This window comes from Lepus europaeus, chromosome 15 (assembly GCF_033115175.1).
Source record: "Lepus europaeus isolate LE1 chromosome 15, mLepTim1.pri, whole genome shotgun sequence".
NCBI lineage: Eukaryota > Metazoa > Chordata > Mammalia > Lagomorpha > Leporidae > Lepus > Lepus europaeus.
Window position 1 is genome coordinate 90,871,377 of NC_084841.1, and position 15,344 is coordinate 90,886,720.

General features: G+C 47.5%; 1 protein-coding gene across 2 annotated transcripts in view; it reads left to right on the forward strand.

Annotated features, from left to right (window-relative positions):
* SSBP2 (single stranded DNA binding protein 2) overlaps positions 1–15,344 on the forward strand; it is a 309,712-nt gene that overhangs the window by 108,419 nt on the left and 185,949 nt on the right. For both annotated transcript variants that reach the window (XM_062212479.1, XM_062212480.1), the window contains exon 3: positions 2,554–2,615. In XM_062212479.1, coding sequence (XP_062068463.1) covers positions 2,554–2,615 — 62 coding nt within the window. The remainder of the gene's footprint in view (positions 1–2,553; positions 2,616–15,344) is intronic.

Sequence of the window (15,344 nt, forward strand, 5' to 3'; positions counted from 1 at the left end):
CTGGCCATTGCGGCCATCGAGGGAGTGAACCAGCAAGTGAAAGATCTCTCTCTGTCTCTCCCTGTCTTTCTGTACATCTTTCAAAATAAATAAATCTTTACAAAAAATAAAAGTATTTAGCAACTACTGATTCATTTTTAATAGTCATCTTGTTTAAAATTTGTGTTCTTGTAAAGTATAATCTTCTAAAATATAAGCTATGTGACGTCAGCCTCACTATGATTTTAACTGTTACTGTGTGAAAGATGTGTGCCTGCATGGTCCCATCCCTCAAATCAGGAATATATTCAGAAGCTTAATCCTTTGGGTACAATCGCCAGTCCACGTGGTACGCCCAGTCTGTCTCCATTTCTGGGCCCGAGGTGACCCCTCATGTTCAGAGTGATGTTAGGACAGTGATTTGGGTGCTCTCTGTGGACCTGAAATACCTCCTGTTTACAATAAATACATAAAATTGAAATTGAAAAAGATTTCAAAAGTTTGAGCTCTCTTTAGGATAATTTTTAAATGGTTGCCTGAATTTGGTCTGTATGATACCACTTGAACAGAATACTAATTCCCAAATGATTTTAAGTAAAGAGAAGCTCAATTTTCCTGTTCAAATGATTAATTTTTACTCTTCCCATTTAAACCAGGAGTCTAGGTGATTCTTTCTGAGTTCCTACTCTGGTTATTTTTTTTCTGGCTATATGTCTGCCTTCCATGACGGTACTTCACACTTTTCTGATTAGTAAGCTAAGATTTCTTGGCCACCCCTGAGTACTTGAATCCGGACCTGTGGAATTTCACTGGAATGTTCTGGAGCAGTGATGATGGGATACCTTGTTAGGAGGACGGTCTTGTAGGCAAAGGAAAAATAGTGGTGGCTAATGGTTGTCACACACAAACGTCTCAGTCGCTCTTTGAAGGGAGTTTCAGGTACTCACAGGCGCTAGACGGGACAGGTAGGTATAATTGGCACCATTTTGTAGAAGTGTGTGACACTGGGGAGAGAAGATCTACGTCACTTTGGCCAGTCCTCAATTACACAAGCACAATGCAGTCCAGCTGAAGTCTGTAGCCCTCCTTTGGTCAGGAAGAGGAGCACACGTCAGCATGGTCGCTTTCTGAGGGGCTGAGGGGTAGCGGTACACACTCCCGATGCTGCTCACACCCTGAGACATCTGCTCTCCCGTGTCCATCGCAGCGCAGTCTACGATAGCCAAGCAGTGGAATCAGCCTCCGTGCCCATCAGCTGACGGACAGGTGAAGGATCCAGGGAATACAGTGTGATGAATGCCACTCAGCCTTAGACAGGAATGAAGCAGTCATTTGTGAACACGTGGGTGGAACTGGAAGACACTGCGTTACGTGAAATAAGCCAAGCACAGAAAAACAACCACCGTGTGATCTCACTCCCCTGTGGAGTCTAAAGAATAGATCCCATGAAAGTTGAGAGCAGAATAAAGTAGAATAAAGGAGTTACCAGAGGCTGGGGAGGATAGGGAGGAGAGAGGGAAGCAGGAAGGTTGGCTAACAAGTACTGAAATACAGCTAATTGGGAGAAATAAGTCCTGCTTTTCTGTGGCACAGTAGGGAACCATGGGTAATGATAATATATTGCATGTTTCCAAAAAGCTAGATGCGAGGATGTTGTTTCCACCACAAAGAAATAGTGAATGTTTGAGAGAATGGTATACTAAAACTTACCCGGTTTTGAACATTACACAGTGTATACGTGAATCTGAACATCACATAGTATCCCATATAGAGGTACAGTTTTTATGTGTAAATTAGGAAAAAATGTTTAAACCACTTTAAGTCTTTCAACAGAATATAATGTAGAAAATGGTTAGTTTTTTTTTTTAAAGGCAAAAAGGAAACCAGAGATACGAAATCAATAATTGCCATAAACAGTCCTTAGGTCTGGGGGCCCAGTGGGAGGCAGTTGTGGTTATTGCAGACTTTCAGGGAGAAACCTCACAGCACTGAGTCCTGGATCTCTAAGGAGAGGGAGCTGCCTGCTGGGGGCCCCTCCTGGCTCCAAGATGCCATGCAGAACCTGGCTTCAGACCTCTGGGCAGGGGTTTGCCCCACAGGGTTGGTCTTGTGTGGGGCATGGAGACGCTGGCTCTGGTTGTCTGGGACAAGATGGAGTGGATCCAGCAGGTGGCCCTGGAGTGAGCTGTGGCTGCTGGGGTGGACCCAGCAGCTGGGAGTGGCCAAGCTGACGGCCCATGTCCTTCTGGACCTAGAAGGAAGCCGTTAACCCCTCAGGACCATGTAGTAGACACATATCCAGCCTCAGCATTTGCAAGGGCACTGAAGCTGGATTTGGCGCTAAGAGATAAGAGCTTAGCAGCTGGGACTGGCACAGTGGAAACCTCACAGGCTGGTCCAGTCCACACATCACTGTGTACAGTGAGTATTTGGAAGACTTGAATAAAGAATTATGTGAAAATGATGAAAAACTGAAATAATGCCATAATGTTTTAGATGGAAACATCGTTGCTTTGTAATATGTATGGAAAAAGGTATTAGGAAAGTATTTAATATCTCTTTTATTCATTTTAGATAAGATGGGAAAAAAACATCACATTGGGGGAACCACCAGGATTCTTGCACTCTTGGTGGTGGTAAGTATCTTTTATTCTGTTTTTTCTAGATTGATCATGTGTTCTAGTGGGCCTACACTGTGCCTGTTTATGACTTCTTGCTTCCACTTTCCTGGTTTTCATTTTCTACAATTGTTTTCTGAAAGATAGGAGATAACAAATGAAACTCAAAACCAGCGTTTAGTGTTCTTTAACTTAAAGATAATGTTATTGAGTCAAGATTGGAATTGGAATTCCAATATGTGGAATCCCCAACTCTCAAGTGTGACGTGGTGTCCGTCAGCTGGGCTGCCGTGCCACAGTGCCACAGAGGGGCTGGTCAAGCCGCAGGTGCGGTGCTGACTGTCTCTCAGTCCTGGGAGCTGGAGGCCCATGGTGAAGGTCGCAGCATGCTCAGCTTCTGGTGGGGGCTGTCTTCCTGGCTTGTGTGGGAGCAGCCACCTTCCCACTGTGTCCTACAGTGGAGAGGGAGAGGGAGAGAGCATGAGCTCTGTCTCTTCTTGTCAGAGCCCTGATCCCAGCCTGAGGCCCCCTCCTCACAGCCTCATCTGACCCCATCACCTCCTGAATGCTTCCCTCTGAGCACCATCAGTCTGGGGGTTAGGGCTTCAGCACATGATTACGGGGCGGGGATGTGATTCGGTCCCATCTCCTGGTGATAAAAGAGGGTGGGCCTTGTTCTGGCTCTCAGCCAGCTCCGAGAGTGCCTTCTGCCGAATGGGTTGTCAAGCCCTCGTCGTGCCAGACCCCAGTGCAGGCAAGCGTAAACTTTGGTGTGCCGTTCCACTTTGCTGTTTGAACCCATAGGTCTCCTCTTGGCGAGGCTCGGAGCAGGAGGTAATAATTTGATGGACACTTCTCGAATGGGCCAGTCCTGTCCAGCATTAGAGCCCCTCCTCAAACAAAAGACTCCATGCACAAGATGGGACTAAATGATAACTGAGCAGGCAGTGGCAGAAGTCTCCCTCGCTCTCCTGGGCTGGACGTGGGTGTTTGTGAGAAGCCACCGCCCGTTACGGTGCCCGGCAGATATGTGACCAACCACATGACTTCCTTTGCTTGGAACACGTACCTTTCGTACCTCTGTATGTCTTTGTACGTCTGTCTTCTGGTAGTAGTGTGTTTTGAAACTTGGCTCGTTTACGTTGGGCCTATTTCTCTATGCAAACCTTGGAAGGCTTATTTATTGCCTACCATTCACAAGTGCTTCCTGAGTGCCCTGATGTGCCAGGCGCCATGCCAGGTTCTGTGGACACATCAGGGAGTAAAACAGACACACCCCCTACCTGCCTGCTGATGGCAGTTTCCTGGGAAAGACAAAGGTCCCAGGCAGAGAGAAAGCAGCGTTGATGGGGACACACAGATACCTGTGGGCAGGTGCTGGGCACATTTCTTCTTGGGGAGCTGGCATCTGAGCCAAGGCCCAGGGGTTGTCTAGGAGTTGGCCAGAGAGATGTGGAGAGACGAGAGTGTCCTCGTAGGCATAAAGAAGGCCTTGCAACTGAAAGGCAGAGGCCATGGCTGTCCACAGTGTAGGCAGAGCTTCAGCCGGCTGCACCTGGAGGTGGTGAGGTGGGTGGGCTGGTTAGTGCCCTGGGAGCTTGAGTTTACTCCTAGAGAACACAGTGCAGCTTGGTTCTCAAGCTGGAGAGGCAGGATGTCAGTCTCCCTGCCTGTAGATCCCCGTGGTCCTGTGGCCTAGGAAGTCCAGGGCAGAGAAGCAGGTGGAAGGCTCTTGCTGGAAGGGGAAGGAGTGGTCACTGGAGCAGGAGTCCTCAGTGGCGGAGTGAGGGCTGCGAGTCTGGAGGCCAGAGGCGGCAGGATCTGGGGCGAGCTCCTGTCTGGGGGCTCTGAGGTTGAAACGTGTGTCATCCCCTTGGAAATGGGGAGGGGCAGCTGGCTGTTTGGGGCCCAGGTTCAGAAGGGAATGAGGTGGGCATACTGTGTTTCCTGCAAGGGAGGAGAGAACAGGGCTGGTCAGAGCCCTTGCCACTGCCACAGCAGCAGCGCCCAGAGGCCTCTGGGCCGTGAAGGAGGCAGATGGCCGGCGCCATGGCTTAACAGCCTAATCCTCCGCCTTGCAGCGCCGGCACACCGGGTTCTAGTCCCGGTTGGGGCTCCGGATTCTATCCTGGTTGCTCCTCTTCCAGGCCAGCTCTCTGCTATGGCCCGGGAAGGCAGTGGAGGATGGCCCAAGTGTGTAGCTGGAGAGAGAGGAGGGAAACCGGCTCAGCATCGCCTCCCAGAAACCAAGAGTAAGGGGGCACCTCGAGGCAGGAGGAACGTGACTGGCATCCACCACGGCCATCTAGATTTGAGTGAAAAGGCTGCTGACGGTTTCCACCAACTGTGCCTCGCCGAGTGCGGGGCCGGCGAGCCCGTGTGTCCCAGCCAGAAGAGTGGCTGGGAGTCTGGAGGCGGGAAGTGGTGGACACGATCAGTTCTTTCAGAAGCTCCTCCGAGGGGAGCACTGTGGATTCATGCTTAGTGTGTGAGGAGGGGCCGCCTCCAGGAGGCAGGGGGCGGGTCTCAGCACAGGTGTTGAGAGGTGAGAGGTGAGCAGAAACAGCGAGGCTGTAGGTTTCATGGGAAGAGATTGTTCTTACTGGAAGGGTCTGGTTTAGTCTCCAGGTGTGTGTGTGTGTGTGTGTGTGTGTGAGGTCTGAGAGTGCAGAGTAGTGTAAGAAGACGTGTAGACGCCCGGAGAACTGACTGGGAGCACACGGAAGGCTGAGGTAGCTTTGGAGCTAATAGGTTCACGGTAGCCCCTCATGCCCAGGAATGTGACTTACGTGTCATAGGAGCCCCAGTGTGTCCAGGTGTGTGACTTAGGTGTTCACAGTAGCCCCACATGCACACCTATGAGCCTTAGGTGTTCACAGTAGCCCCACATGTGCAGTTATGAGACTTATGTGTTCACAATAGCCCCAGTGTGTCCAGGTATGTGACTTATGTGTTCACAGTAGCCCAGCGTGTCCAGGTATGTGACTTACATGTTCACAGTAGCCCAGCGTGTCCAGGTATGTGACTCACGTGTTCACAGTAGCCCCAGCGTGTCCAAGTGTGTGACTCACGTGTTCACAGTAGCCCCAGCGTGTCCAGGTGTGTGACTTCTGAGTACGTGGTGGCCCTAGTCCTCCCAGGTATGTGGCTTACGTGTTCACAGTAGCCCCAGCGTGCCCAGGTATGTGACTCACGTGTTCACAGTAGCCCCAGCGTGTCCAGGTGTGTGACTTCTGAGTACGTGGTGGCCCTAGTCCTCCCAGGTATGTGGCTTACGTGTTCACAGTAGCGCCAGCCTGCCCAGGTATGTGACTTTAGTGTTTAGGTGGCCCCAGCCTGCCCAGGTATGTGTCTTTTCTGCAGTGGCAGTTCACAGTCCAGGTGTGTGACTGGACAAGGTATGTGTTTTTTCATTTCTTCTATTCAGAAGCATTTCCTGTCCAGTACCCTTTATACCCATTTCATAGCATCTTCTGCAAAAGAAAACACAAAAAACTCTCTTGCAGCGCCATGCTCATCTTCTCCTTGGTACGTTATTTGGTGCCATCTTTTTCCTGTGTGTCCGGAAAGCCTGCCTTTCCAGTCCCCTGGGGCAGCTGTGGTTGTAGATTTCCCTGTTTGTCCCATAAGGCAGAGACAGGTGCGTGCTTTACATCCCAAGTTGTTGCTGTGTTGCTGTGTGTGGGGCCCGCCATCACTGGTCTGTTTTCCCATGGGTTAAGACTGATCTCTAGTGTGGTGTTATGAAAGTGGGTTTTTTTTCTGGTTTTTTTTTTTTTGGCCAGGCAGCGTTAGACAGTGAGAGAGAGAGACAGGGAGAGAGAGTGATAGACAGTGAGAGAGACAGAGAGAAAGGTCTTCCTTCTGTTGGTTCACTCCCCTAATGGCCGCCAAGGCTGGTGCTGCGCTGATCCAAAGCCAGGAGCTGGCGGGTGCAGGAACCCAAGCACTTGGGCCATCCTCCACTGTCCTCCTGGGCCACAGCAGAGAGCTGGACTGGAAGAGGAGCAACTGGGACTAGAACTTGGGGTGCCGGCGCCACAGGCGGAGGATTAGCCAAGTGAGCCACAGCACTGGCCGAAAGTGGGTTTTTTAACTTGCGCAGAGATATCAAAAAATGATAAATAATGGGCACGTAAATACTTTTAGACTGTATTTGTCCAATTTACATCAGTTTTAAAGTCATGATGTTCTCTGAGAACTGCTGAAAGCTGTGTATCCTTCTTCCAGAAAGATCTCAGCTTTCTTGAGCATTGTATGTAGCGAAGCCATCGTCAATGGCGTTAAATCCTGCAGATGCCTGACCTTGTAACCTTAGCTTTTTAGAACCAGGCTTCGTAATCTGCTCTAGGTTAGGGACTCAGGAATATAATAATGGTTGCCTTACAAATAAATTATTTGAGAGACACTGAAAGAGAGAGGGAGACAAGGAGAAAGAGAAAGCTCGCCGCTGCTGGTTCCCTCTGCAGCAGGAGGAGCGGGGTCAGGCCAAACCTGGGGGCCTAGAACATAATCTCGGTCTCCCACGTGAGTGACAGGGAACCAAGTGCTTGAGCCATCCCCTGCTGCCTCCCAGGGTGTGACTTCGCAGGAAGCTGGAATTGGAAGTGCGGCCATCCCTCCAGCCCAGGTACTCTGATACAGGATGAGGGTGTCCGGGGGGCGTGTTAAATATTGTGCCCATTGCCCACCCCCAGAGACGGCCTTTCCATGTTGCCCAGGAGAGCTGTGGGAGCTGTGGAGCTCCAGGTGACTGGGATCACGAGCGCTCTCTCAGGAGCTCACTGCTTGCTCATTTGGTCAAAGTCAGGGCTCCTGGTGGAATTTTATGACTTCTCATTTCAAGGTTTTTTTTTTTTTTTTTTTGACAGGCAGAGTGGACAGTGAGAGAGAGAGAAACAGAGAGAAAGGTCTTCCTTTTGCCGTTGGTTCACCCTCCAATGGCCGCCGCACCGCGCTGTTCCGATGGCAGGAGCCAGGTGCTTCTCCTGGTCTCCCATGGGGTGCAGGGCCCAAGCACTTGGGCCATCCTCCACTGCACTCCCTGGCCACAGCAGAGAGCTGGCCTGGAAGAGGGGCAACCGGGTCAAGTTTTTTTTTTTTTTAATTTTTTACTTATTTATTTAAAAGGTAGAGTGATGGGGTGGGGGTAGGGGGAGAGTTTCCACCCACTGGTTCACTCCCAAATGCCAACAGCCAGAGTTTGGTCAGGCCTAAGGCAGGAACTCCATCTGGGTCTTGCCCATGGGTGGCAGGCATGCAAGCCCTTGAGTTGTTGCCTGCTGCTTCCAGGCGCGGCAGCAGGAACCTGGGTCAGAAGCAGAGTAGCCAGAACTCAGACTGGGACTCTTGATTGAGCATGTGGCGTCCTCAGAGAGGGCTTTAACTCACTGTGCTTCAGTTCCCACTTCTCAGTACGGTTCTTTAGTGGACTGTCCCGTTGTCCAGGCCTCTTCACTGAGGATTTACAGAGCTCAAAATCATGGCGCTCTTAAGGAGGTCAGTAGTAGGAGACAGACGCCCTTAGCGGTAGCTGCGGCAGAGGCATGTTCTGGTCACAAACGGCGGCTCTAGGGAAAGACTTGCGTCAGTTTGGGGAAGTTGGAGGAGGCCCCGTGCAGGACGGGGGAGCTGAACTGAGCTGCAAGCTGAGTGAAGGAAGGGTACCTGGGGGAGGAGCGCCAGGCGTCTGTAGGGCCTTGTTAGGGATAATAGAATGTAGGGCTAGAGGCAGAGGCGGGGGCCAGAGTATGAAGTCGTGGGATACATCAGAGATGTTTGGGCTATACCAGCAGCCCAAAGATGTGACATGATTAGATCTGTGCTTTCGGATGCTTGGCGTGGATAAAGAGACTGAGAACAGAGGCAGAGACTGGTTCATAGGGTGCTGGTAATCTTGTGGAAGAGGGGACAGGAGAGGCCCCAGGTGGCAGCGTGTGGGAGAGTTTGGAGGTGAATGAGTGATGGAATGGATGGTGACGCCGCTGATACAGTGAAAGAACACAGAGAGCAACAGAGCGGCTTCCACGTTCGGATGCCTGGGTGGTGTTCAGATAAACTGCCCTGAGCAAAGTCAGAGCGTGGGGCCTGTAGCTGTGACATAGCACCTGTCCCCCGGGGTTGATGGGCACGGGCGGCCAGGTGTGTTCGCAGTGGAGCTGCCCCTGTGTTAACCCGTAAAAGCAGGACCTGGGTTGGAACGCTGGAGTGAAACCAACCTTTAAACATGGACGGATAAGAAGAGCTGCCAAGAAAGGTAGAGGGAGAAGGAGAGGAGTAGGCAGGCGAGAACCAGGAAAGAAAGCATTCAGCAATCTCCCTGCGTCGGGAGGTGGCTGGGCTGCAGCCCAGTGGTGGGTGTGGTGGAGCTGGTCAGGGATGGCGTCGCTCTTCCAGCTCCTGGCTCCTTGTTCCAGCTCCCGGGCTGCTGTAGGTGTTGGCGTGGGCGAGGGCATGTGTGGACATCTCGGCCATGGCACTGAACAGGCTCTGATGGTCCGTTTTTAAAGCAGAACAGATAGGCAAAGCCTTGGTGGGAGGGTTGGGAGAGGGTGCAGAGGGCACGGAGCAGGCAGAGCGCAGAGCAGGCCGAGCGCCCTTGGGAGGAGGGGGCCTTCCTGCCCTCCGGGCGCGATGGAGGGAAGTGTGTGGGTTTGCTCTCCGGAGCCCTTTCCCCTCGTTTCTGATGGGATTTCCCTAATCACTTGTTTTTTTCTTTCCCGGTTTGCACCAGGCACACGCTGTAGAATTTCCCATGCTTTTGTGTATTACCTCAACCTGGATCACATCCCCTTTGAAAGCTCACTTCCTGTTTGTTCTCTTTACCGAATGTTCCCAACTCTTCTGTTTATTTCAGAAATAAAATGTCAAGAAAGTTGAGTCTGTCCTTTTCAACTTGGGCAGTTTCAAACTACAGGCTTTTAAAAACTTCCCACTTCTGGTTTTAATTGCAGAAACTATTCTGTGTTTTTATTTAATAGCATAAAAACACGAAACACCTTTTAAAGTAACTTTGGGCCCAGGTATTTACATCTTAAAATAAATATATGTGACATTGCAAAAAAAAAAAAAGAGTACATAATTTGTCATGAGTTTGATTTCTTCATTTGGCAGTTGGAAGTTAAATCTTGTAGTATAGTAACAGTAACACTTTTAGAGTCCTGTGGGTGGTTCAGGATAAAATTCAAGAATAACCAGATATCCCCAGGAAAGCAGTAGCAGTGGAGTTAGTCACTTGGCTTATTAGGATGGTACAGTATCTATAATTGGCTGAGTGGTTATTACTATTCTTGTGTGTTTTGCCTGCGATGGGCATTTCAGGTTAGATTATTGATTTGCCTTGAGTTACACTAGGAATCCATCTTATACAACAAGGTACATGACAGCTAAGATACGGGCAAGGTGAGAAGGAGAGAAAAGAGCGAGCAAGAGAGAAAGCAAGGAACAGAGGGTGTTAGGTCATGGAGAGAACACACAGTCTCACCCAAGACAGGAAGAAAGGAGTGTGGAACACAGAGGACAGTTCGGCGAGGAGAAGACTTTGTGGAAAACTGCCGGAATCTCCCATTAAATGCGGACGATTAGACCTGCAAGTGAGGCCAGTTTCACCCAGTTAATAAGAAAACTGTTTTTTTTTTTTTTTTCGCAGCTGTACTAGCTATGTAGGAGCTTAAAAGTACCTTTCACTTCATTTTAAAAGTACTGTGGCATGTATCATTTGTTTATATATCTACAAAATCCTGTGAAATATATAACAGATTTTTTTCTCTCTTTGTACATTAAGAAATTGAGGAACCAAGCAATTTGATCAAAGCCAAATTTAGATATAGGGTGGAAGTTTCCAGAATTGTATTCAGTGCTCATCCCAATAGCAGGTAATACTTCTCACAGAGCTGAGTTCAGTAGCTCACTAATGTTAATACGACATCAGTTACACTTTTTGTTTCTTTTTAAAAGACATTGATTTATTTATTTGAAAGAGTTAGAGACAGAGATCTTCCATCCGCTGCTTTACTCCCCAGATGGTCACAATGACCAGGCCTGGAATAAGCCGAAGCTAGGAGCCGGGAGATTCATCCAGATCTCCCACGCAGGTGCAGGACCCCAAGCACTGGAGCCATCTTCTACTGCTTTCCCAGGTGCATTGGCAAGGAGCTGGATCAGATGTGGAGCAGCAGGGACATGAGCTGGCACCCATACGGGATGCCGGCGTCATAGGTGACAGCCGTACCTGGCTGCAGGTGGACTTTGTTCTTGAGTGTTGTGACTGGCAGACTCCAGGCAGCACAGATAATGGGTCTCAGAGCCCTGCCTGTACTGCCGCTTCCATGGCACTGGCAGCTGCTTGTCAGGGTGCTTGGGAACCGTGCTGGAGGATGGAGGTCAAAGGTTGGATGCCAGCGTGCTTGCTGTGTGGTCGGGGAAGGTGTCTCCATTCCCTCCTGACTGGCTCATGCTGCTCTTCATCAGAATTAGAAGTCAGAAGACAGGAACTCTTAATAACGTACTCACATTAGAAGCAAAGTAGTGAATAATTAAGAGGTTTAAGCCTAGTTCTACCACTGGTGTATAAACTTAACAAATTATTTATTTGACTTCTCTGAGCCTCAATTCCCTCATCTACAAAATGGGGATAATAGTGGGGAGAATTCAATGCTCTTATACGATGTTTGAATTTAGTACATACTGAATCAATGCTGATTTTAAAAAAAAAGGATTATTGATTTGTTTATTTGAAAGGCAAAATGACAGAAAGAGTGAGACACAGAGAGATCTTCCCTCCACTGCTTCACTCTCAAATGGCCGCGGCAGTCAGGGCTGGTGCAGGCCAGAATCAGGAGCCAGTTAACCCTATCCAGGTCTCCTGCATGGGTGGCACGGGCCATCGTCTGCTTCCTTCCCAGGAGCATTAGCAGGGAGCTGGGTCTGAAGCAGAGCAGTCGGGACTCAGACAGCACTGAAATATGGGATATTGGTGTTGCAGGCAACAACTTAACCCACCGCGCCACAGCACTGGCCCCAGTGTTGACTCTGGAGCAATATTTAATAATTGTGTTTCAAAAATAGCGATGAGCAATAATACAGTCCTGGGACGAGCAGGTGCATGTCCTTGTCGTAGGAAACCATCCTTGGCCTTGTGACTGAGTCGTTTTCTTCAGTAAGGATTAGGAATAGCTAGCATTCCTTGATAGATGTTTGGACCAGAGAAATTATTTTCTTGCCAATTAAGAATGGAACTTGGGGCTGGCGCTGTGGCATAGCGGGTAAAGCTGCCGCCTGCAGTGCCGGCATCCCATATGGGCTCTGGTTTGAGTCCTGGCTGCTCTACTTCCGACCTAGCTCTCTGCTATGGCCTGGGAAAGCAGTAGAAGATGGCCCAAGTGCTTGGGCCCTTGCACCCACGTGGGAGACAAGGAAGAAGCTCCTGGCTCCTGGCTGCAGATCAGCGCAGCTCCAGCCATTCAGACATTTGGGAATGAACCAGCTGATGGAAGACCTCTCTTTCTCTCTCTCTCTCTCTCCCTCTCTCCCTCTCCTTCTCTCACTGCTTAACTCTTTCAAATAAATACACTTTTAAAAAAAGAATGGAACTTAATAATAACATGGCTTGTTTCTCATAAATAATTTCCTCAGGATTTTATTTGGTTTTGTCTTTGAGCACTTATTTGCAGACCGTTTTCCTCCTGGCCGGTGGCTAAGGTTATGTGACTGTCAGCATCCTGTCTCCTTGGGGGGTGTGGTGTGTTTATTCACTTGCAGACTTTTCTGACAGCCACTTTGCTCTCTGTGTTCCCCTGAGACATTTTTAACAGCTCTCAGCTACATCATTTCCACTCACGTCATAGGAATAGAAAGAGAAACAGTGTTTGAGTGAGAAACTTCAACATAGGAATGTCATGTTTTACCTTGATTTATCCAGGGAAAATTTTAATAATAAATGATGCAAGACTGAAGACAGTAATACTTGTAAGTCTTGGTTCTCTGTTTGGTTTTGGCATCTTCCTTTGTAAAATAACGATTTTCTCATTTGCTTCTGCTTAGGAATAACGAGGCTTTCAATTCTAAAACATCCATGAGGCTGCAGCACTGTATTTCAGGGGTGCTGTCTTGATTTCAGATCTAATAGACATAGGAATTAGAAGACTCAGGAAGCTCCCCGGCCACCAGGACCTCAGGTGTGCGTGGGGTCCTGAGTTTACTGTGTTTGGCCCTCCCGGGAGTCATGGACCCCGCTGAGTAGGTCATCGGAACAGGACAGCAGTAAAGACCCCTCAGATAACTTCTAACATTAGCACAATAGGATAACTGGGGTTGATCGCCGCTAATTGGATGTTGCAAAATAGCTAGCAGAGTTTTGAATGTACCGAACACAAAGAAGCAATAAATGTTTAAGGCGACAGACATGATGGATATGCCACTTTACCGATCTGATCACTACACTTTGTGTTGAAATGTCACATTGTTCCCCATAAATAGCTACAACTATTATGTTTAATTAAAATAAGATGTATATTTAGAAATACAATGCTCTAAGGAAACATTGCCATGAGCCTTACCTATTGAAAAGCCCAGTTCTTCTTCCAGAAAATAAGTCCATGTGTTCGATGGGTGATTGTCATATAATCATTTACCAAGAGTATTTGTAGCATTTCGGTGACATTTGAGATGGAACTACATTTGGGTGAGTTAGTCAATTGAGCAGTGTTCAGTTCAACTCAGCACTGCTTGGCTGTCACATTTGTACAATGGATTATACATATCCTTTGCTTGGGTAGTGTATGACACAGCATATTATACAGACTATGCATTTAATGGATGTTTGAAATATTACTAAAAGAAAATAATTATTTTTTAATCATGAAGATTCTTAGAAGTTTTCTAGCTTTTTTAAAAATTTTTTTAGAAAACTTTTATTTAATAAATATAAATTTCAAAAGTACAACTTTTGGTTGTTTTTTCCCCCCCATAACCACCCTCCCACCCGCAAACCATCCCATCTCCTACTCCCTCTCCCATCCCATTCTTTATAAAGATTTATTTTTAATTACCATTATATACAAAAGATCAGCATAATATATACTAAGTAAAGATTTCAACAGTTTGTACCCACACAGACACACACAGTATAAAGTATTGTTTGAAGACTTGTTTTACCGTTAATTCTCAAAGTACAACACGTTAAGGACAGAGATCCTACATGGGGAGTAAGTGCACAGTGACTCCCATTGTTGATTTAACAATTGACACTCTTATTTATGACAGTAATCACCTGGGGCTCTTGTCATGAGCTGCTAAGACTATGGAAGCCTCTTGAGTCCACAAACTTCGACATCACTTAGAAAGGGCCATAATGAAAGTGGAAGTTCTCTCCTCCCTTCAGAGAAAGGTACCTCCTTCTTTGATGGCCCGTTCTTTCCACTGGGATCTCACTCACAGAAAATGACCTAAATGAAAGAAGTCTTCTAGTTTTAAGCTCATTGTCTTCAGACACAGTACAGACTGTATGGCTCGTATTACTAGGGCAAAACATGAGTGAACTTTCTAGAAAGACAAAGTTTTGAAATGTCTTTTCCACTTGTGATGCTTAACTGTAAGAAAGATAAGTATATATAGGTATGTATGCTTATAAAGTGAATAAAGCAAATTAAAACATGAATATCATGACCCTAAACTAAATGTATCCACATTGAATTTTTATTAAATTTTATGCTTTAAGTTTTATAACATATACCAGTGTTAGATTATCATATACTTCATTATGAAATTCTCTTGATAAATAGGATTTTTATTTTATTTTATTTTTTATTTTTTTGACAGGCAGAGTGGACAGTGAGAGAGAGACAGAGAGAAAGGTCTTCCTTTTGCCGTTGGTTCACCCTCCAATGGCCGCCGCGGTAGCGCGCTGCGGCCGGCGCACTGCGCTGATCCGATGGCAGGAGCCAGGTGCTTCTCCTGGTCTCCCATGAGGTGCAGGGCCCAAGCACTTGGGCCATCCTCCACTGCACTCCCTGGCCACAGCAGAGAGCTGGCCTGGAAGAGGAGCAACTGGGACAGGATCGGTGCCCCGACCGGGACTAGAACCCAGTGTGCTGGCGCCACAAGGCGGAGGATTAGCCTAGTGAGCCGCGGCGCCGGCCGATAAATAGGATTTTTTAAAATTGAAGGCTTACTCAACTTTTGTGAGTATTCTTCAACTTGTTCTTTTTTAGAGCGTAACTTTCTGGTGGCCTTCTTAGCTGTAGGAGCTGAGAGTTGGTGGCATAGATTATGAATGCCCGGAAAAGAACGCACACTTGTCTGAGGCGCTTAAAGATGGGACCTGGAACACAGCTTGCCAAGGTGGATGTTTTTAAAGGATCTCTTTCCTTACTTTTTTCAAGGAGGTTGTATCTGACTAGCACAGAATTCCCAGAAACAACACATACAAACTAATCCCATGTACTTTAGTAATCCGCTTTATTATCTCTGAGCTGGATCTTGTAAACTTTGACTTCCCACTGAGTCCAAAAGTCAAACTTAAAAATAGAACAATGTTAATATCCTCAGATAAATATTTGACTTAATTATAGAAGTGTAGATAACCCTTTCTAATATTTGTTTGATAATATTTAGGGCATGTACAATGAAAATAATAGATTATTTCCCCCCAGTTCATTGAGTAAAACCACCTTTTAAAAGTAGCATATTAGAATAGTTTTTAGGAGTGGTCTTAATTGTAGCTGCTAGGATATTAGAGAACAAGTTGAT